Source organism: Xiphophorus hellerii, chromosome 21 (assembly GCF_003331165.1).
Source record: "Xiphophorus hellerii strain 12219 chromosome 21, Xiphophorus_hellerii-4.1, whole genome shotgun sequence".
Taxonomy (NCBI): Eukaryota; Metazoa; Chordata; class Actinopteri; order Cyprinodontiformes; family Poeciliidae; genus Xiphophorus; species Xiphophorus hellerii.
The window spans coordinates 14,259,453-14,281,267 of record NC_045692.1 but is presented as its reverse complement, the minus strand read 5'-3'; the positions used below and the strand labels follow the sequence as shown (position 1 = coordinate 14,281,267).

Genomic DNA, 21,815 nt, shown 5'->3' with positions numbered 1-21,815 from the left:
CCCTTTACACAACCAGAGATTAATGTTTTAACCCATGTCTCTTTGCAATATGGGATGTGTCTGCAAACCTTTCTTTTTCTTTCAGCATGATGCTGCCACCACCATGTTTCACTGAACAGAGGGGAATTTTCCGAGTGATTAGTTAGGTTTTTTTTTTTTTTTTTTTTTTGCCACACATTATATTTTTGCATGTAGGTCAAAAAATTCAGTTTACCTCTCACCTAACAAGAATGCCTTCTTCTACGACTTGCTATGCTATGCTTGAGGAAAACTATTAACAGGACGTCTGGGCTTTTGTTCAGTAATGCCTTTCTTCCCCTAAAAGCCCTCTTCTATAAAGACCAGACTTGTGGAGTGAACAATAAACAAGAAGTGCATAAAGGCTGGAAATAGAGGGGAGCAGATTGTTCTTAGTTAACTGCAAATGGTTTCATTTGTAGAAAAAAATGACTTTCAGCAGATTTATGTCTTTTATAACATATAAACTTATTTTCCACATTGGAAAATGTTTAACGGTACCGTACTGGGAATTGTGTAAAAGTTGAAATGTATTCCCTAAAAGGGAGATGACTAATTTGACCCTGATGATGCCACAATTTCAAACATCTGCTGTGAAGAATGCTTATAAATATTTGCTTAAAAGGCCTTTTCCTTTAAATTGGTCTCGTCTCGCTCGTTTCTGCCTCCTGACGACATCAGGTTGTGCCTTCTGTCTACATTACTGGTGCTACAAACACATCAGATGTGCTGTACTGCTAAATGCTTGGACGACCTTTCATCGCTGCTTGATGAAGGTGGGTGAAGGGGGGGAAGTGAAGGACGCTGGAGCTTCTGGCACATCACCTATATGTGCTAGTTGCATCTGCTCATCCCAATAAACGATGTCACTCCTCAGTCAGCCAATACCTTCCCCTGATGTACTTCCTGCACCAGCTTGATGTCTTTGCGTCTTTTCTGCCTCGAATCACACGGCCCCTCGCTGCATCCACACACCACGGATCCCCTGGAGGGCTTAACCTGCCCCTTAACGGTTTCTGACAGAGGCAACCCTTAGATTAATGTGTGTATCTCCGATGATTGATTCATTACATTAGTTTTATTCAGCTGGCTCAGTAGATTGACGCCGAGCCCTCAAAGCTTTTAAATTACAGCCACTCAATTGAATTAATCACAAAGAACAAGGTGCGCTCCAACGATGACGCGCCGATGCAGTTAATGCTCTCAGCACCTGAGTATGTTTATAAAAAAACATATTTGTTGCACAAGATTATTTAAAGCACATTTTGATTTCGCTGTAAATCGTGTTTCCTGGCAATAATTCCTTTAGGGTACTTTAGAGTTTTGATGGTGCTTTGCTTGGTTTCTGTTAAAGAACGGGGGGATCCGCCTCAGACTGCTGCTTGTCAAGTGCAATCTTCTCATCTTTGATTTTGGCCCACTGCTGTTGTGTGATCAGTGCCTGCTAGCACCTTATGTAGGATCAGAGACAAACCAAAGCAGGAAGAATGACACCTACGCAAGCAATTATAGAAGAGAAATATACTTCTCAGCTTACAGTAGAAGACTCTCACCCATCATCTGAGCTCAACCAGATAAACAGACCAAAAAAAAACTGGCAAAGTATGAGTCATTCGCTTTACTCGTGATTGAAACATGCACAGATGAGGAGGTTAGTTATGTACAGTGTCTCTTCATTGGACAGGCGCCATCCCAATTACCCTCTAATGTCATAAACGGCAAAATAAAGAGTATATTATCTGCACTTCAGCTCTCAAAAAATGACTTTCAACCTAGTTCGCCGCTCCGTGGCTTTATCCTCATTATGCTATTGTAAAAATACAAAAACCAGAGTGCATCTAATCCATCACAGTTATTGCAGAGGCCACTGCATCTTCACTGGGCTGCATCCTGTGTTACACTGCGATGGACATGCATTCATTTAAAAGGCGATGAGGCAAATGCCCACCGAGATCGTCTTAGAAGTCTTAATGTTTGGTGCACATGACATAAAAATGAGAAAACGAACCCTTCTGCTCATGCACGTACATTGAATGAGAACCGAACAAACTTTCAGTCAGTTTTGTGAGATACGTGCGTTATTCAATGTCTGATTCCATCTAAACCAGAAAGCTAACTGCAAAAAACCAAAAAGAATATTTAGTTTAATAAAAGGTAAATGAGTCCACAATGGCAGGGAAAATAACGTTTTTCTTAAATTTCTTAGTGCTTAGCTTCCTCTTTAAACACAAAATAATACTTCTATAAAAAATATTTAGAATGGCAGCTAAAAATCACTGATATCAAAGCCACTTGTCAGTGTGAAAGACTACTGAATACAATGACTATAATAATTATTTGCCATGTGCATGCGGCTAAAACCAGTCACAAGTCATTAACAATTAATAAATTAATAAAGTTTCGTGGTGGTAATAATTTGTGACTTTTCTAGCTTCCTCCATAAGCTAGCTGTGCTGTAGCACTAACACACACTTTAACAAAACAAAGAGTGTGTTATTTTTATTTATAATAATGCTACACAATAATGGATGCTGGTCTTTGAAGATGACCACTAATTATATGATACAAACTATTACTGAGACACTAGCTGTGATGCGGTGCTAATGCTAGCATGAACAGAAACAACTGAGAAAATTAAGTTTTATATTTAGTGTTTCTATTTATTCCCTATTGATATTAAATATAAATATACTATTTATAGCATTATTCTGTTCTATAATGCTGCCAGGGTGAACTATGACAGTTTTATGACCATCTCTGCTTAAGTGTGTAAAGCTCGCCCAGGTTATGGGTTTATATCTTTAGCTACATCCTCATGCTAATGTAACTTAAAAGTGCTAAACCACTACTGTAACATTATGCTAAGATTTCCCTCTTACACTTGGTAGAATTACATAAATCCTCTATTTCCCAAGAATAAATGAATCTTAAAAAATGCCCCCATTGCCGTAGAAACTTAAATTTAACTAAAGAAAAGTACTAATTGCAGACAAAGCCGTGTGTTGTCTGCTGATCTTGTTTGCCCTTACATAACTTCTCCTTCGGAGCGGGCCGCAGATTGCTGTAAGACAGATCAGTGTGACAAACATTCACAAAGACAGGAGAAAACCCACTCAGTCATTACAGCCTTCACACGTCTGTTACGTGAACGAGGATCAGCGTGTTGAAGGGAAGCCAACGTCTTTAAGGTCACCGTTGCTCGGGGAAAGCTAAGTTTAGAACAAAGTTGCTTGAAAAGATTTCATGTTCTCTGGCAATTTTCTGTCATTTTGAACCACATGGTTCTGTCCCTGTCGATAAATATATTTTTTCTTTAATTTTGAAAGGAGGACAAAAGTTTTTCCTTTGTTCCTTTCTCTTTCTCTCTCTGTACGGCTGGATACATTTGATTAAATTATTCACTATGAATAAGAATAATGATATAAAGATGGGAAACCATGAAGGCTATTTTGGCATCCACAATTATACAGTTATGGTTTTTATAAAGAAGAAAACTAGGTTACAATCTTGCTAGAATGGCTTTGGCCTAGTTTTCTATGTAGTCTAAATTTTTTCCCCACACTAAACCAGTCTAAAAACAAAAAACATAAGATATCTCACTGACCTACTTTGTTTATATTTCCTAGAAGTTATGATATATTTCTAATGAAATCATGCATGGATCATATGGTAATTTTTGATTCATAAGAATCCTGTTTAAAAGGATCTTAAGCAAGAAAAATATAGCAGAGGAAAGGGACTTTTGCACATGGTGAGCAAAATTTTCACATCCTCTCCCTTTATTAGAGCAAAATGGAGTTCATTAAAGATCCAGCACACAAAACTGCGATCATGCAAATCTGATTTAACATTGTTAGGCTGCATTACAACAGTACAGAACAAGAAAAAAACCCCTCTAATTTAGAACTTGACCCATCTTTGAGCGATGAAATTATTATTGGATAATAACCAGTTTTTCATGATCAGGTTGAAATATATTCTGTGTTTTACATTTTTCTTAACAATAAAAAAATCACTATAGATATAATTTGTGAATCAAAAATGTAATGTGCAATAAATTAGAATATAGATATTTATGAGTCTTTAAGCAGGTATTAAACATATACCTTGTTTTTTTACATATTAAACGTTAAACATTTCTGTTCAGAAAAATGCTTATTTTGTTGGTTGTAATGATCTTAAATGTCATGTTTTCATTAGCTGTAATCAGAAGATCGGTAACATTAATAAATCCTCGAAAACATCCTTCTGTGTTTCATAATTAATCTCACTGAGGGACTTGAGTTGTAAAAGTAAACAAACTTTCCAATGTTTTTCTAAGTTACTGAATATGACCACAATACAATTGAACATCATCAAAAATGAATTCAATAATTTCATTTAAAAAGTGAAACTTGTAAAATAAATTGATAAAATGTGCAGGAGGTGATGCCTCGCTTGTTTCGGGTTGCTGAGGTGTTCAGGACGTCCAGCCTTCAGCTCGTGTGCGTCATTGGGTCTGATGTTTCTCATTGTCCTCTTGATGATGCTCGGTAACAAACTGGGTGTTCCGCGGTTATTAATACGGGTTGGTGTTTTTATCAGTGCGGGCGCACGCTGGCTCCTGATGGAAATTAAAATCAGGTTTTCAGGTTGTCATTAAAGTGGTTAACAGAGGAAAGCACGAAGCGCTCTAAACGTTGGCTGTGCTGATAACTCAGTGCTCCATTAACTGTGGAAACGTCATACTTTAGCTACAAGGATTCTGTGTCTCTCCACGCTTCCTGCAGACTCTGGGATCTTGATTTCCAACTGAAATGCTGAATTCATATTAATCTAAAAAGAGAATTTTGGACCAATGACAAACAGTCCTGTCTGTTTACTCCTCAGATGTTTCTGATGGCGTTCAGAAGTGGTTTAATACAATAATTCTTTTCTTTGCTGAGAAATTCTCTTAAAGCTGTAAATTTTTCACCTCTTTCAGACAGTTTTTCCATCCACTCAACATTCCTTTAACATAGACAGATCTCATAACAGCCATTTTGCTTAGCAACATTTTTTTTTTATTTGTCTTGAGTCTTTCCCATGATCTTATAGGCTTTACCATCACATTTCTATGTAAAGAATCTATAATTCATCTTGCATATTGTTCTTAAAGACTGAATTAGGGTTTTTCATCGGCTACCAGACAAAATGATTGAAACAGAAGACTTGAAATCTATCACTTTAACTCTGAAGTAAATTTTTAGATGTACCTGTATCCAATACCTGTATAGCTCTTGTTGAGGAAATTACCTAGAACATGATGAGGATACACTGTTTCCCTGTGCAACATGTTCCCTCATTAAAGCGACCACATTTACCACAGATACCATCCTTGTGTTGTACACAATAAAACTGGTCCTGAAAGACTACAACATTTAATCCTTTTTCAGTAACCTTTTATAAAACCGACACATATGGTCTTAAAATGACTGCAACCTTTATAAAATAAAAACCACCAGTTTAAGGCTTTAAAAAAAATTGATTGTTGTCTTTTTGGGAGCTGGAAGGTGGAAAACACCAAAACACATGTAGCAAAATGGTAAAGTAAAGACAAAAGGCATTGGCTTTGTTTGGTTTTTATTTTTAAAACGACTCTGAAAAATGAGAATGAGTGTACACGCTTATCTCTCTTTTCAGAAAATCCCTTTTATTTAAACTGAAGATTGATGTTTAGTTTTAAATAACTTTCATTTAGATTCCAAAATGAAACAATTCTTGCGCTTCCTTACATTTTCAAAAAAAAAGAAAAAGTTTTTTTTTTTTGTTTTAGCTCAATGCCTCCTCTGGGTATTCATGTGAAATAATTCAAAAGTTTATAATTATACTATTAACTGTGGTTTCAGTGGAAACAAGTATTGTTTTTTTCCTGGCATTAATTTCACTTTTACAACCTTTGTGCGACAGGATAAGCAATTGGTATTCTTGACAAAATGTCAAGGAAACCTCAGACATCTGACCTACATGATAGACTGTTAGAGGCTGGATAGCCTGCAGTAATATTGACTCGCTACAGACAGTTCTGGTTCTGATAAGGGGTGTGCACAAACTGCTGAGCTGTGTGCAAATTTACAGGAGGAACAAAAATAAACGCGCTGCTGCAGAACCATTTAGTTTGAAATCCTCTTTGCACTATTAAGCTCTGTAACAATATAATATGTTCAAAAAAAAAAAAATCCATCAGTTTAATAAACCGTTAAAATCAGTCTTAAGGATGTCTTAATGTGTTTTTGTTATATTATTATTATCATTACTGAAAGAAGAATCAAGATACTTGTCTAATTAGAATTTATTTAGAAGTATCACAAAGTTTATTCAACACAGACAACAGTCAGTCAATACTAAGATCAAGAATTTAATTCATAAGGCATCAACTAGTATCTTTTCGCTAATTATTACCTGGGAATAGTCATATTTAACCTTAATCTAATTTTGGGTTGAGGTTCCTTTAAAGGGCTTTTTTTTGTATAACCCTTAAAGCTTCTGGTAGATCAAGAAAAAACACAGTCGCTGTGTTCCAGCAGGTTTCCTGGTTCCTGGTTTAGAAGTGAACTCTGTTCAGACAGAAACACCTTTAGAGCTGAACAAAGACTGACTGAGGAAGAAGAACCATAAATCAGGAATGCAAGTGGTTTCTAGAAAATAACCACTGGTAAGTTAGTGTCTACCACAAGTTAGGTGGGCACTAACTTTTTACTGTTCACCCAGTAAGTCAGAGTGATTTCTCAATGACTGAGTCCCGTTCTTTTTACCACTCCCAAGCTTGCTTTGCTTTGTTTGACCTTTTCTATTAATGCACTTTCTTTAATTTGGTCAATTAGGATCAAGTAGATATAGACAAGTGTGGTGTGGGATTTTACTTCATTTAAATCTTTAGTAAATTGTTCATTTTCCTCAGATTTTTGTTTGTTTTGAAGATTATAGAAAACCACATCTGCTTAATGAATGCTATGCTAAACATCCTGGAAAGGTCAATAATTCATCTTTATATTAATCAATTAATGTCTTTATTGACAGATTATGAGACTGGTTCAATTTTTCATCGTCAGTGATTAGTTCATTCTTCACTAGAATGACCATAGTTTAAAATGAATTAAATTAGTCACAAGCTGTATATGACAGGTTAGGGGTTTGGTTTACAACCAGGTTTATAACAGTAAATTATATTTCTGGAAAATGCTCCACGTGTTTTTCTGTAATAAAAAAGGTCAAGTGTTTTGCTAAAAGTTATATGACTGGCCTATAAACCAGAGGGACACCTGAGCTAAAGGCCTCAGGTCAGGTAGTGTCAAGCATCAACTCTGCTGTCACAGTCACCATATGCGCTTCAGCACAAAGAGTGACTGGTTAATTAAAGTTTTGTTACAAAAAGTCGAGCACAGCGTTGGAAATATTCAGTAAAACACGACTGAATTCAGGTGGGAATGCTTTCAAAGTGAAAAGCTCTTGTTCTTGCATTAAATCAGACACAGAAAGGCAAATGACCGATTAATAAATCAGTCGCTTTGGGAAACTGAATTTGGAGATTTTCCTTTGTAAATTTGATTAAACCCAATAAAGTATCTTGATTGGGTTAGGAATAAATTAAGCTAAAAAAAAACCCATCCCTATTTCCCACTAAAGCATTTTTCTAACACAATCATCTAAGAGACTCCCACTAACTGAGGAAACAAAGGGATAAAAATTTAATCCTGAGTTTCCGGCACAGGGTGTCACAGGAGAGGATTTTTGTCGCAGTGATCAGTCCATGGACAGTGATTTGAAAATGAGGTGACATGAGATGTCCACAAGCAGCCCCTCCCTCATCTGCCGGTGTTTTATTTGTGTCAGGCAACATGTGCTTTTTTCCTGATGGGACTTGACAACAACCCCTTGAGCATGTAGATTGACAAAGTGAGGAAACTGTATGAAAAACAGTTTTACAGAAAAGCACGAGTTTTGGCTATTTGCCGGACTGAAGCACAGAGGTCTGAGTAAACAAGTCTAACAAGGAAAAACAGCAGGAATGACATTAGACGAGCAAGTTTTGCTCTCCGTCAATCTCTGAAGCATTGAAGGACAATTTCTAAACAATTCCAAATGTGTCACTTCATGAAGAGAAACATTATTCACGATCAGGAAACCTTTAGGATACCATAAGGAGTTAAAGTCCCAGTAAATCCGCCAGGAGATTATTGTTAGTTAAATTAGTACATGCTTATGGGGTGTGATTTGGAAAAAGTTTGAAAAATATAGAGTGAATATGAATTCGACCCCTGCAAGTAAATATTTTGTGCAATCAAATCTCATAGTTGCATGTCTCTTACCAGCGCTGCACAACTAGAGAACGACATTTACGTACATTTCTCCTTTTAAAACAGCTCATGCTCAGTCAGATTGGATGAAACAACATCAGTAAAAATTTGTTTTAAAGTTTTGTGAAAGAGGACTTTATCCTTTCACATTGTGCTTTTTTAGGAAGCAGACTGTAATCTGTAAAAAAAAAAAAAAAGCCACGAAGGTGACGACCATTGCTCCTATTGGACAGAAATGATCACAAACCCAGTAAGGGAAACTGTTATGACAATTGGTCAAAAGCAGCTAATTCAATGGAGGTTTAGTCTTGTGATATTTCTACTTCTGGAATGGCATCAACGAAACAGAGCAGCAAGATGCACTGCTAAGTAGAAATTGGCGGATTGCACAGAATGATTTCTGTATAATCAGTACTTGCATAAGCTGTGATAGCAACACCAAAGACCCCTTTTTTCCCATAATTCCCAGCAACGGTGGTTCATGAAGCTCCAAATGGACGCCCACGTCCTGTAATTTATTCAGATCAAGGCTGGTCTGCGTTCACTCCAGAAGCGAACAGCACCAGAGTTCATCTGGAAGCGGACCTCAGAAAGTGGGAATCAGTTCAGTTCTGGGTTTGTTTGATTGTATTTACAACTGAGCAAAAGGTCCGCACCGGGAAACAAACTCTGATCCGCCTAAAGCGGACCAAATACAGCCAAAATTAAATTTAGGTCAGCACTTTGACTAGGCCATTCAAATCAATGAACAAACTTTAATCTGAAGCCTCTCACAGGTTTTCATCCAGCACTGACCTGTCTTAAGCCTATTTCAGCTTCCCATCAACTCTAACCTTCTCCACATCATAATGCTGCCACCACCATGTTTAGCTGTAAGGTTGGAGAGTTCCAGGTGATTTGCAATTGTCCGTGTGGAGCCAAGCAGGTCGCTATGTACCACATACCACATGTTCAATGAATTATCAGTAAACTGTAAATGGGTCTCCTAACTCTTACTGACACTCTTTCATAAAGGCCTGATTTGCAAAATTATGCAGTACTTTGTGTTGATATGTCTTATGAAAATCTTGTCTTGTGCTACACGTACAAAAAAAAAACTAAAAATCATATTTCCTCCACAATTTTGTCACAGATTGGCTGCTTCTCCTTGAAAGCACAGAATCCATTGAATCACTTTAACCCCTGCATATATGTCTGGAACATAATTTTCCTGATCAAAATGTCTGGGCTATTCTTTAGGAATAATGGGAAAAGTTATATCACACTGTTAAGGTGACTTACTAAAAGGATTACATTTTGCTGAGGTGAAAAAGTGCCAACTTTTTCCAACTCTTTCGAAGCCACACACTTTACCATTAGCAACCGGGTCGAATCAGCAGAGGTATTACAACATAATCGAGAAGAAGAATGAAACAGCAACACTTCAGATCGAAATTATTTAACATTCAAAGCGAAGCTCCACATTTCGAAAGCAAGTTTTGGTGGCAGGCCCCCCCCCCCTCCTACCTTCCTCTAAAACAAGGTGGCCGAGTCAGGAAGGTGGCGAGGTGGTGACGTACATATGTGCAGCAGCAATGAATCACTGGAGCCAATGTCTCTCTGTGAGCCTGAGGTGTTTGCAAATGCACATTCATTAATTGCAGCTCAGGTCAATTGAGGAACTGCTTTAGAGTCATTATTTTAGCGCAACAAGCAGAAATAACCCAATTTGAATGCACCTGTTATATAGCAGGTGTTCGCTTTCGGAATATTTCTATCCATGCAAAAACGTTCGATTATCAAAAGCAGCAAACCAGCTAACTAAACGTTGAATTAATTAGATGGTTATTAAAAAAACACATACCCAATTTAGAGCTTCTATTGATCCAACATTTCCATTAACTTCTAAGCAAAGTGGTCTTAGAATTTCCAACTAACCCTTTCCAGTGAGAAATGCCTGTAGGTGTGGCACCTATTTAGGCCTGATCTTCAGGCGCAGAGGGGGGGAGGTAAATGCTCGTGCGCGCGCATGCTCACGTATGACTCATCCCATCCGAACTAAAGCACTTTGTCAGAGGCGTCCATTCACGTTCAACCCCTGCGAGGACGCGCAGAATCAATCTGGGGCTCTCAGCAACGCGCTTGTAGTGACGGCGGCTATATATAAGTCCATTCAGCATCTCTTCTCCCTTTAAGTAACTATATACTTGTCTCTTCGGAGAAGTGAAGGAGGGCGGCATTTCGCCAACTATACCTGGCAACCTACGCGGCTGTAGACTTCTGGACTACCTGTACTGAAGGTAAAGAAATTCTTCTGAGTTTTTTTTTCTTCCTTCTGCTTAATACTTAACTTGATATGTTTCATATTCTCATTTAAAACAAAGATAGATGCCTATCAACTCATTACCTCTGAATTTGTTTGGTTCTTTTTGAATTTTTAACATCTCAGTAGTAAATCTTAACCAATCGAGGTTACGCATAGATTTAAAAAAATACTTGATCATTTTTTTTTTTTACTCTAACATGAGAAGGTATGATTATTATTTAGATAGAATTTATTCACAAATGATAGATACATTAATTGGAACACCAATGGCTGTTTTCAGGTGTGTTTTCCGTGCGTAATTGTCTCTTTACGCAGCAAACAGGAATCCTAAATGCGTTTTTTTCTTCCCCCTCTTCCCAGATTTCCAGCTGAAATCCTGACATGAAGCTCAATTTATTCGGCACCACCGTTATTCTGCTCGTTGCCTTCTTACCGCGCTACGAATGTCGGGCTATTGAGAGCCCAGGCGGTCCCCTGCGCATCCCCGCTCTCCAAAGCCAAAACTCCGAACAGCAGCAGCGGCAGCAGCAGGAACAGCAGCAGCAGCAGTCTGGCCCCATTCTGGAGCGCCTCGGAGAGGAGTACTTCATCCGGCTGGGAAACGGGGACTCTAACTCTTTCCCATCCTTGTACTATCCCGGCGGATCCCCATCCATCTTCAACAGAGCGCAGCAGCTCCAGCTGACGCGGCGCCTCTTGCAGGGGAAAGTTGGCAACATCAGAGCGCTCATAGGTGGCTTCGCCGACCGCGGGGACGAGTCGATGGAGAGGGGGAGGAGGTCCGAAGACCCACCGATATCCCTGGACCTGACCTTCCACCTGCTGCGGGAGATGATGGAGATGTCCAAGGCGGAACAGCTGGCCCAGCAGGCGCAGAACAACAGAAGGATGATGGAGCTGTTTGGGAAATGAAACCATCTCTCCAGCCCGCCAAAGATCTCAGTTCCCTCTGTTTATGTTTTATTTTATTTTGTTCTGCATTTATTAGCACAAAAACATGCTGTGTGCAATATAGTGCTGCTTTATCACTCTATAATTCATAGCTTTAACCTAAAAATGATGGAGCGTAAACGGGCTGGACTGGTCCGGTTATACCTTGCCATTTTGATGTTGGTGTCGAATTTGTAGAGTTTCAGAAGACGCACTTTTCTTTTCGTTCAAATATAAATTTGTATTTTGTTTTAGATTATGAACCGCTGTATTTATATTTATGTTTGTTAATAAACTTACGTGCAACCAGCCATTTTTTTCTGTTGTGCAACGACACGTCTTATATTTATATTTTTAAATAAAAAATAAACAAATGCAAAGCTTACACTTCTCTGTCAATATCCTTGCAGGAGTAAAGCTCCAACGAAATGTGGGAGTCAAATCTATTTTCAAGATTTTAGACATGTGCAGCTTGAATGATAAATCTAAATTATACGGATTAAATAGTAAAACCAAAACACAAACAAAAGGCAACAATTTTCAGATGGGTGGGAGCTCCTGCAGGTGGAAACGGTAGAGTAATTCCCTCTGCAACCTCAAGAGGCATTTCTCATTATACCATGAAGAAGCAACCCGAGCTCAGATATGTACCACTAATGAATGCTAAGCACAATATGTGTGCCTGTGTTGATCTCTGACCTTAAAGAGGCAGGATACACCGAACAAGATCTGTGCACTGAGTGACTCATCCCTTATAGCTCACGTCTCCACTCAGAGCCCGTAGTGCTGCACTGGGCCCATTTGTAAAGGATCCAACTCACTGACTGATGCTGTGCAGTGATTAGATGGGATTCAGTGATGGACTATTTCGGAAGTGAAGCTATGTCAAGGTGAGACCACGAAGAGCCTTTGCGGTCTTGAGACGTGAGCACAAGCTGGACGGCCGTATAATCCCTTGAGCTGGCTTTGAGGTGGGAAACAAGAAAATTCAGACAGAAACTCCAGCTGAACAAGGTTACGCAGTGATAGACAAAAACAGTCAAATAAGAAGTGCAGGTGTAGCTCAATAAATCAGAACATCATGAAAAAGTTATTTTAATATTGCAATCCAAAAAGTTAAACTTATAAAAAGTGTTTATTTTTGCTAAATTGTTTATTGAGGCTTACAGCTAATTAAAACCCAAAGTTTAGTTTCTTGTAAAATTGGAAAATGTCAAAATCAGAACAAATAAAGGATTTTTAATACATAAATATTGGCCTGCTGAAAGTAATGTGCTGCACATTATAAACCATCAATATTTGGTTGTGTCTGCATTAGCATGAATTGGGGTGAAGGTCAGCTGAGCCAGCTGGTACTTGCAGGTTCCAAATCCTGCTGGAAAATTAAATCAGCATCTACATATAGCTTATCAGCAGAGGAAAACATGAACTCAAAAAAATTCCTGATTTTGTGATGCGGTGAACAAACACCATCAGCACACCAAATCATCCCTGATTGTGGAAACACCACACTGGTCCTCAAGCAATTTAGATTTTGTGCCACTTTACTCTTCCATAAAACTCTTGGACCCTGATTTCTGTCTGATTTCCCCCAGCTGCAGCTCACATCATGGGTACGTCTGAGTACAGACTTTTCTTCACAGTTAAAACTGCAGTTATTCTTGTTGCGTATGCAACTTTTTCTTCCACACTTTTTCCTTCCACTCAGTTTCCCATTAATTTCTTTGGAAGCAAGACTCTGAACAACCTCAATCTTCAGCAAGCCATAACAACAATTATATATATGTGTAATAATTTTCTCTTTTGGTCTAAAGAAAGATTTTTTATTTTTTTATTTTATTTTTTGCTGAAAGCTACAATCAAAATTGACACAAATAACTCGAAATATATCACTCTGTGTGTAATGAGTGCAAATTGGTTTTGAATTGAATTACGAAAGTATATTCTCATGTAATTAGAGGCACATGTAAATGTTACAATGAGAAATTTGAAGTACGGTGTCAGTAGTAAAGTGTTGAATACATTTTAATTTCACAATATATGTATAACAAAATGGCAAAATGACATTAAATACTGGAAAACATCCTTGTGCTATGTGACAAAAAATGAATAAATGGGCAGTAAAACACTGAAATGTCACAGTGATATTTTTCCGCACTTTTCTGGTGCCCACATAAAGTTATATCTGCCATAAAAACAACAAGGAAGGAGCAAAAAAGAGAGAGAACCAATTTTCTTCTTGCGTCTAATTACGTACTTTAACAGTGAGTTGTTAAAGGTCAGCGGCTTTAAAAATTTATCTCATTTCTAAATATAGCCAATAGCAACGCAACACCTATCAAAAATGAGCTGAACAGAGGAATTAAAACATATAAATATGATGCAAAGAAATAAGACTGATTTTTCTGATTATCTTACTCCTTTAGCTTCAAATCAGACGTTTCCTTTCTTACGGATCTAAAATGACTCTTGCATTCATTCGGCCGATCACAACTGATCAGAAATCAACATGAAGCAGCAGCAGCAGCAGCAGCTCTCCAGCTGCTCGTTAAGATGGATGTTTTGTACCAGTTAGGTGGAAGGAGTGCTCCTGGTTGGGCTCAGGGAGGGGTTTATTTGCTGGGGGGCATTGGGCTGTGCAGGGGGGGCTGAAACCGCAGCCCCTCCAGAAACAGTCCGTGCACCTTCTCCCGCCTCTCCGTCTCCTCCTTCTTCATTCTTGTCGTCATCGTCTGTGAAAACAAAGTGAGCAACGTTCAGACTAAATGCAGGTAAGCAAAGGAAAAAAGATGCACCTCGTAAATAATCTACATCCCTTCACCTGGCATGAAGTTGAGGTTGCTGAGAGCCTTGCGTTCTCTTCTGAAGTCGACTTTATAGTGATCCATTTTCTCATAGCCGAGCTCAACTTTGTCCAAGTGTGCCGTACTGGATGCGTCTTCGATTCTGAGGGCAGTTATTTAAAATAGCACACCCATTGACTAGATTCCAGCGTCAAGCGCTCAAAGTAACACGTCTCGAAGTGTATTTATACATTTGTGATTTTCAGCACTTCCAGCGGATTATTTCAGGATGCCTCAGCTCTAGATAGTGATTCGCAACATTTTGCAGAATTATTTTTCACATCAGAGAGAAGGTGTGAATTAGCTGCGTTTGGGTGCAAGAGCAGATGTGGATGTGGTGAATCATTCACGAGAAAATCAATGAAAAAGTTTTAAAACCACAGGAGCACACAGGAGAAATGAAGTTGTTGGCCTGGCAGTTGTATAACAATATGGATGTAAGCAAGTACTCACTTTTTAAGGAGATCCCTTACATTCTGGAAGAGACAAAACTTCACATTGTTAGATGATAAAGGCAGAGTTTATTTTAAACTGGCAAAGTTTAAAGTCAACTCATTGTCCTGACCTGAAGGAAAAGAGCCATTTCTGTCTCCTCCATAGTCTGAATCCCCCTCTCCACGATCTTGCAGCTCTCCTCCAGATGGTCTCCGTAATTCTTTGTGAGGCCCTGGATGTAATTCACCTTCTCTTCCTGCTCGGCCGTCACTTTCTGACTCATCTGCTTCTTCTTCTCCTCCAGCACGGAGTAGAGATGGTCAAACTTCTCGCACACCTTCGTCTTCTGCCTCCGACCGTTCTCCTGGGGTTGGGAGAGGGAGACGGGGGGGGGGATAAGAGACATAGGAAAATGTGTGAGAAAGATGGGAAATTCAATCCACATTAATAATTCAGGTTAGCTGAGTGAGTGTATGCAAATGTAATTTGTGGGAGAAAACAGCTTTAAATATTGAAAATCAAAGAGGTTTATTTTAAATATTTTTTTGTGTTTTTCGTTTTTATTTACATTACCTTGGAAAACCATTCATTCTCTTTCAACCTTGGTATAGTTTGTCCAACATTAATGTTTTATTTATTTATTTATTTTTATTATTTTTACACGCCTAGAGACTAAAATGTTGTTTCCTGTAGATCAAGCCATGTTAGTTTGGACCTTTTAAGAGTTTATTAGTTTCTTTTTCACAGTCATTTGGATGTTACTAGCTGAGTAAGTTTGTTGATTAAAGTACTTAACTGTAAGGCTAAATTTACTTTAATAAACTCTTGTTTATTTGGCTACTGTTTTCCTGAAAATTACAATTTTGATCTAAAGTACTAGTTTTATTCCCAACTGCTCCAGACAACTATTTAGTCATAGTTAACGTCTTTACAACAAACTAGGATTAGGACATATAACATGATTTTTACTGTGTATGTAGTATAAATAATACGCAGCTTTGCTGTTTCATACTTCTATTTTAAACATAAATTTAAAAACAAATGTGATCGTTTAGTAATGCCACTGACACAAACAAATTCTGTTATTTTGCATAAACTGCAGAACTTTTAACATTATGAACACATTTGGCTCGTTAAATGTGCTCAAAATACATAATTTTATGCCTTATTTTATTTTATTTTTTTACATGTTGTATTCCTAATAACATGTATTTAATGACACAACTTTGAATTTCTCCATGTCTTGGTACGTTTGTCATTGTGTAATACTCTTTCTATTTTTGGATGATGGATAGTACATTACTCAATAACACCTTCACTGATGTTCTCTAACACACATCTAAAGCCTTTAAGGAACAGATGTACAGTACAGACCAAAAGTTTCGACACACCTGTTAATTCAATGAGTTTCCTTTATTTTCATGACTATTGACATTGTAGATTCACACTGAAGGCATCAAAACTATGAATAACACATGTGGAAATATGCACTAAACAAAAAAGTGTAAAACAACTGAAAATACCCCTTATATTCTAGTTTCTTCAAAGTAGCAACCTTTTGCTGTGATTACTGCTTTGCACACACTCTGCATTTTCTTGATGAGCTTCAAGAGGTAGTCACCTGAAATGGTTTTCACTTCATAGGTGTGCCCTGTCAGGTTAATAAGTGGGATTTCTTGCCTTGTAAATAGTCATGAAAATAAAGAAAACCCATTGAATTAGAAGGTGTGTCCAAACTTTTGGTCTGTACTGTATTTGTACAAATAACAAATTATTAACAGGTGGACTCTTGTTTTCCTCAAGTGATTTCTGAATGGTAAATGGAATGAATTCAGAATGTGCTTTTGAACTCAGACTAACCCCTCAAAGCACTTTTTAATACAGCCAAGTCTGCAGAGTAAAAGGCAATTTGAGGTTAAGAGTCTTGCCAAGGGGCACATCAACATGTTGCAGACGAGAACGATGAAATTTAAGCTGACAAGTTTATGAATGGAAGACTACCACTCTTTGTATTGATTCATAGTTGCCAACAACCTGAAAGTAATAGGCTCTACTGGCTTTGACTTCATAATATTAGAGTGAAATGGGCTGAATACAAATGCACATCATGCATTTCAGATTTTTATTAGCTTAACCAGAAGTTTACTATGGTTTATTACATAAAATCCCAGTAAAACATAATGACGGCTGTTTCTCTTATGACGAAATGTGGAAAGGTTTAAGCAGTGCGATTAGTTTTTTAAGGCACTGAAAAGACAGTAAACCTCCTTCCTTATGCGCTATCTGAACGCGAAAGATGACACATGGGAAACTGGAACCAATCCAGCTTTCTCTGCGCTAAATCTGACGGTCACATATAAATCACAGGAAAGCTGCCTGTCCTCCTCTCCATCTATTACTCTGCTTGTTTTGTTGTCCATGCTACAGGGGCAGACCAGAAATCAGGTGTTTGAGGCAAGGGGAAAAAGAGGAAAATGAATGAATGGAGGGAGAGAACAGAACACAGTGGCACTGAAAATACCAATTTTCCTCTCTCTCCTTTTGTGTAAACCCCACAGAGGCATGCTGAAAAAAGCGAAAAGAGTGCCAGTGACAAGGGCACATTACACCAGTTTGTAAGTCTCTACAGGTGGGTTAGTGCATGCACAGGTTGAAGCCCACTGTGAGCAGCAGGATGCTGCAGTCGCTCAACACTGACCTCTATGACACGACAGGCTTCATCGAGCTGGCTAATGATGCCTTGGATCCTGTCGTTGTTCCCAACCATCATGGCTATCCCGTCACTCAGCTCGGACTGGACACAAAGGCAAGACGGGAGGGATTGTCGACTGAAATCAGGGAAACTTAAAACCAGATGCTGATAAACGCGGCATAAAAAGACTTACACAAAATAGGGTTACTATGTCTTTAAATAATTTCCTAAAGCCGAAGATGTTAAATGGTGGCACACCTGTAACTCTCCTACCTTGTATATAACATCACGAAAAAGTCAAAAGAAACCAGGCTAGGTATCAAAAGAACGGTGAACCTTCAGAAGTCTGGTTCATCACTGATAAAATTCAAACCCCAGAAAGGTTCCTCATCTATCATTTCCAACAGTGCAATCATAGGATTGTCCAGCAGTAATAGGTTTCACGTAAGGAGTAACAGTCTGTGTCTCAAGGATGAATGTGGGTTTTGTGCACAATGTCTGTATTGTGCACAAAATGCAGACATGCATTTTCAGGCAGCAAGTCGCTCCAGAACAAGAGCGACTTGCTGCCTGAAGTAGGTAAGAAAGATATCATCCAGAGAAAACTGTGTCCTGTCCTGACACCGGCTGGAAGGCCACTCGGCAAAGAAGCATAAAAAATCTGATTAAAATTTCAAAATGTTATCTGGAAGAACATGTTTGGAGACTCGTCATTTGGTCCTATAATCATAAAACTAAAATTTGGCTCTAATGACTAATGTTAAATTTGAAGAAAAAGGGGGGAAGGTCACAAGCCTAACAGCACCATCCCAAATTAGTAGCCCGCTGGCAGCAACATCATGTTTTATGAGTGTTTTACTGGAAGAGAGACTGTTCCACTTCATAAAATAAATATCATGAGGAAAGGCAATATTTTAAAAATATTCAAGATTCGTCTTTGTTTCAGTCAAACCTGTGAGCAAATGAGTCCTCAAAATGGAGGGTGACCCTAAATATTGCTCCAAATTAGTTAGAAAGTAACCTAGAACAACAAAGTTAATGTTTTGGAGCGACCAGGTGTGGCCAGAGCGATGTGGTTCGCAGAGTTCTGTATTACTTTCACCGAAGTATTACAGGTAATTTTAGCAAATATTGAGGCGATGTAATCTTCAGAATTTGAAGAAAGTCATAAATATCTTCTAAATATTGTGTGTAACTTCATTTCTGGTTTCAACTGTACTCATAACAGTTATTGTGATGAGGGAAGACCATTATCTAAAACCCCCAAGCTCTCACCCTCTTCGTCTCATAGACAGTGCCGAGGGGCGCCACCTCGCAGTCTTTGTGGGCTCCGAACACCTTACACATCGAACATGTGGGCACGGCGTGGGTTACACAGTAAATGTTGATCTTTTCGTCCTCGTGAACGTCGCACATGGGCGTTTCTTCCTTCCTCTCCTGTGTTGGCCCGCTGCTGCTGTTGAGGTGTGAGGAAAACAGCAACACCTTTCTGTCATTTCACTGCATACTAATGTGACATGTGACGTTGCTTTGATAATGTCACTGTTACACACCTCAGCAGATTATCGACGAGCCGTCAGGCCGCTTTTTTTTTTCTATTATCGCATGCAATGTCAACAAGGTAATCGATATAGCTGGATGCTGATCGGTGCACAGGAGTGGATGTGATAGTAATTCTACTGTAATAAGAAAGTTCATTCTTCTGATACCATAAAACGATCAATGATTTGATTTTCCAAAACTAGGTCACAATCTCCTTACTTTGTCTTAAGTGAAACATCTGGAATCTATGAGTTAGGGTTTTGTAGGTTTTATGCCACATACACCTTTTGGCTATTCAGTAGCGAATTTTAAGAAAACTTTTGAAATGTTGCAAATCAGAAAAAAAAGGAAAATATAAATTAGGGCTGTTTTAATCTACTGGTTTGGAGTGAATCAAACGCAGAGCAAGATATCAACAGAGTTTGACGATACACATGGAGGTAATAAACATGATGTAGAGGTTGCAAACTAGCACAAACCAAAAAATGTAGAGTTATTTTTATTTTACTGTTTCCATTACTGTTTCCAATTTTACTGTTTTCTAATGCAATTCTTCTTCAAAAAAAAAAAAAAAAGTTGATGGAAAGACAGCTAGTCACTGACAGAGCAGCTGTAGTTATCCTGTGATTCAGTTAAACTCCTGTGTAATTTATTTACTGGTGAATTGACTTTAGAAGGGAATTGGTAGGACTGATTTCTACTTAGAGGTACAAAAGTAAAGGTGGCTGAAGATGAATGCACATTTTTCATATATATACTGTTTTACAGTAGAAAACAATGAAAGTTTTCCATTTATTTTAAGTGCAAACTTGTGTAAAACTATCATAAAATAACAATAAAATACACTCAGATTTGTGGCTGTTGCATGACGACAGGCCCTGTATCTGCTTGGGCTCACCTGCTTGACTCCTGCTTGAACATATCAATAATATTCTCAACCAGCAGGTTTCTCTGCAGGCCGTAGACACCATGCCTGTCCAGAACCACCTCGTGTCTGCAGGACGGGCATCGGAAACGGCCTCCAGACGTCAGCGAACCACTTCTGGTTGGGAGATATGGGTTTGCAGCCTGGGAGCAAAAGCAATTCAGAATTTATTTTTAGTGTCTTAACAGGACTGTGATGGATAACTAGATCTCTTCAATAAACAGTTATGAAACGTTAATCTCAGAGATTAACAGGAAAGCAATACCAATGTGGAATCCATGCTGTGTAAAACTGCTAATTCCTTTATACACTTTGAGAAGAGTAAATGCAAACAAATAATACTTTGGAACAATTTTAAAGAACTTGCACCTTTAATTTATTACATTAATAATGTTCCAACAAAGCATATAAATATTTAAGTATTTTTAAATTGGCAGTTCACTTGTCATCTAGACACTAGCTTGTTAAGCTGTTAATATCTTAAAATTTTTAGGAAAGAACTTTAAAATATTAATATTCAAATGGCAGACATAAATAACAATGCTCCATAGTTGTCTTTTTGTCTGATTTAAAAAAAAAAAAATTAGATTTTATTTGTTTGCTTACCTGAAAAACATCATTGGCACATTTTCTGCACAGGTTGTGCTGGCAGGGTAGGATGACCACAGGCTTTGTAAACATTTCCAAGCATATGGGACATATCAGCTGCTTCTCCAAGTTGTCCATGGCGCTAGCTTTGGGGAAACAATTTTAAAATGCACCTAAACACAATCAAACCACAGCTTTGGTAAAGGTTTGCGCAACAAAGAAAAACACGGTCAGACGCTGAGTCACACGGTCAAGAGAAGAGGGTGTTCGGTCCAACCCAGTTGGTGTCAGTTCTTTTTTTAGTTTGGCTTGCCATTTTTACCTTGCCCATATTTGAAACAGAGCAGTTCAGTATTCAACAGCTGTCTAACAGCTTCTAAACACACCCTGTAGAGGGTGACAAAATGATGTTGAAGTTAACTTTCTTCACTTTAGAATGATAACTTTGCCCAATCACTAAGCTCACAAATCAAGATTTAATCTCCATATATCCTTTTTTGGTTTATACGAAAACTCTGATTGTGAATATTGGAGCATATAAATAAACAGATGAAGTAGCTGCAAATCTCAGAGCAGAAAACAAGAGGGATCGGCCAAGTCTTGCTCAGAAACTGTGGGAAAGTTTAAAAACAAGAGAAAAACAATACAAGGTTTATACCAGATGACTACAGTTTTCACAAAAAACGGTATATATATACAATAAGGAGAAGAGGTTGGAGCAGATGGAGAAAATAGTAAAAGTAATTCCCACTGCTAATATTTAAGAGTTATATTTGTTGTTGTCTTTATATGCATGATGGTAAAAAAAGAAAAGGATGCTAAATTACATGTTTCACAGATATGAATATACGTCTGAACAAGTGAAAAGGGAGGTCATAAAACTGTTACAAAAAGCTATTTAAACTGTGAAATAAGTTAACACATTTAAAATATTTTGTTAAGAGTATGAATAAAAATCTGGAAAATATTTCTTACAGCATGAAACATTTAAGGAATGACATGACTGGTCTTTCTCTAAACGCTAGGTAAAGATTACCTAAATATTGGCAATTTAAGTTGAGCATCCAGTTAAAGTGTACAACGTGTCTTAGCTGTTATTGGGCTACTCTTACATTTCAAGTTGCTGTGAACATAGAATTTAGATTAATAATAAAGAAAAGCTTGCAGAATGCGGGCATCGATTCCGCTACCTCTCACACACTAAGCGAGAGCTCTTCTATTT

General features: G+C 38.1%; 2 protein-coding genes across 3 annotated transcripts; one reads left to right on the top strand and one right to left on the bottom strand.

The window, feature by feature from the left end:
• The first annotated feature begins 10,404 nt into the window (after window positions 1-10,404).
• crhb (corticotropin releasing hormone b) lies at window positions 10,405-11,879 on the top strand. The gene is made up of 2 exons (XM_032552113.1): window positions 10,405-10,612; window positions 10,999-11,879. The coding sequence occupies exon 2, from the start codon at window positions 11,020-11,022 to the stop codon at window positions 11,548-11,550; it is 531 nt and encodes a 176-aa protein (XP_032408004.1). The 5' UTR covers window positions 10,405-10,612; window positions 10,999-11,019; the 3' UTR covers window positions 11,551-11,879.
• Window positions 11,880-14,139: 2,260 nt separating this feature from the next.
• On the bottom strand, window positions 14,140-20,873 carry trim55b (tripartite motif containing 55b). 2 transcript variants are annotated; one of them, XM_032552111.1, is made up of 8 exons: window positions 20,612-20,873; window positions 19,979-20,148; window positions 18,814-18,994; window positions 17,545-17,640; window positions 14,977-15,210; window positions 14,865-14,887; window positions 14,390-14,514; window positions 14,140-14,300 (listed from the first exon to the last, which is right to left on the bottom strand). In XM_032552111.1, the coding sequence occupies exons 1-8, from the start codon at window positions 20,729-20,731 to the stop codon at window positions 14,140-14,142; spliced, it is 1,110 nt and encodes a 369-aa protein (XP_032408002.1). In that variant the 5' UTR covers window positions 20,732-20,873. The 2 variants fall into 2 exon arrangements, with proteins under 2 accessions (XP_032408002.1, XP_032408003.1); XM_032552112.1 differs by having other exon boundaries at window positions 18,814-18,991; window positions 20,612-20,731.
• Between the last annotated feature and the right edge of the window lie 942 nt (window positions 20,874-21,815).

Excerpts from the sequence above, each read along its gene's own strand:
- crhb (XM_032552113.1), top strand. The coding sequence starts at position 11,020 with ATGAAGCTCAATTTATTCGGCACCACCGTTATTCTGCTCGTTGCCTTC.
- trim55b (XM_032552111.1), bottom strand. The coding sequence starts at position 20,731 with ATGGACAACTTGGAGAAGCAGCTGATATGTCCCATATGCTTGGAAATG. Across the intron at positions 18,995-19,978 it reads TTCAAGCAGGAGTCAAGCAG|CAGCAGCGGGCCAACACAGG; the intron begins GTGAGCCCAAGC and ends ACACCTCAACAG. Across the intron at positions 14,888-14,976 it reads AAATGGCTCTTTTCCTTCAG|AATGTAAGGGATCTCCTTAA; the intron begins GTCAGGACAATG and ends TGTCTCTTCCAG.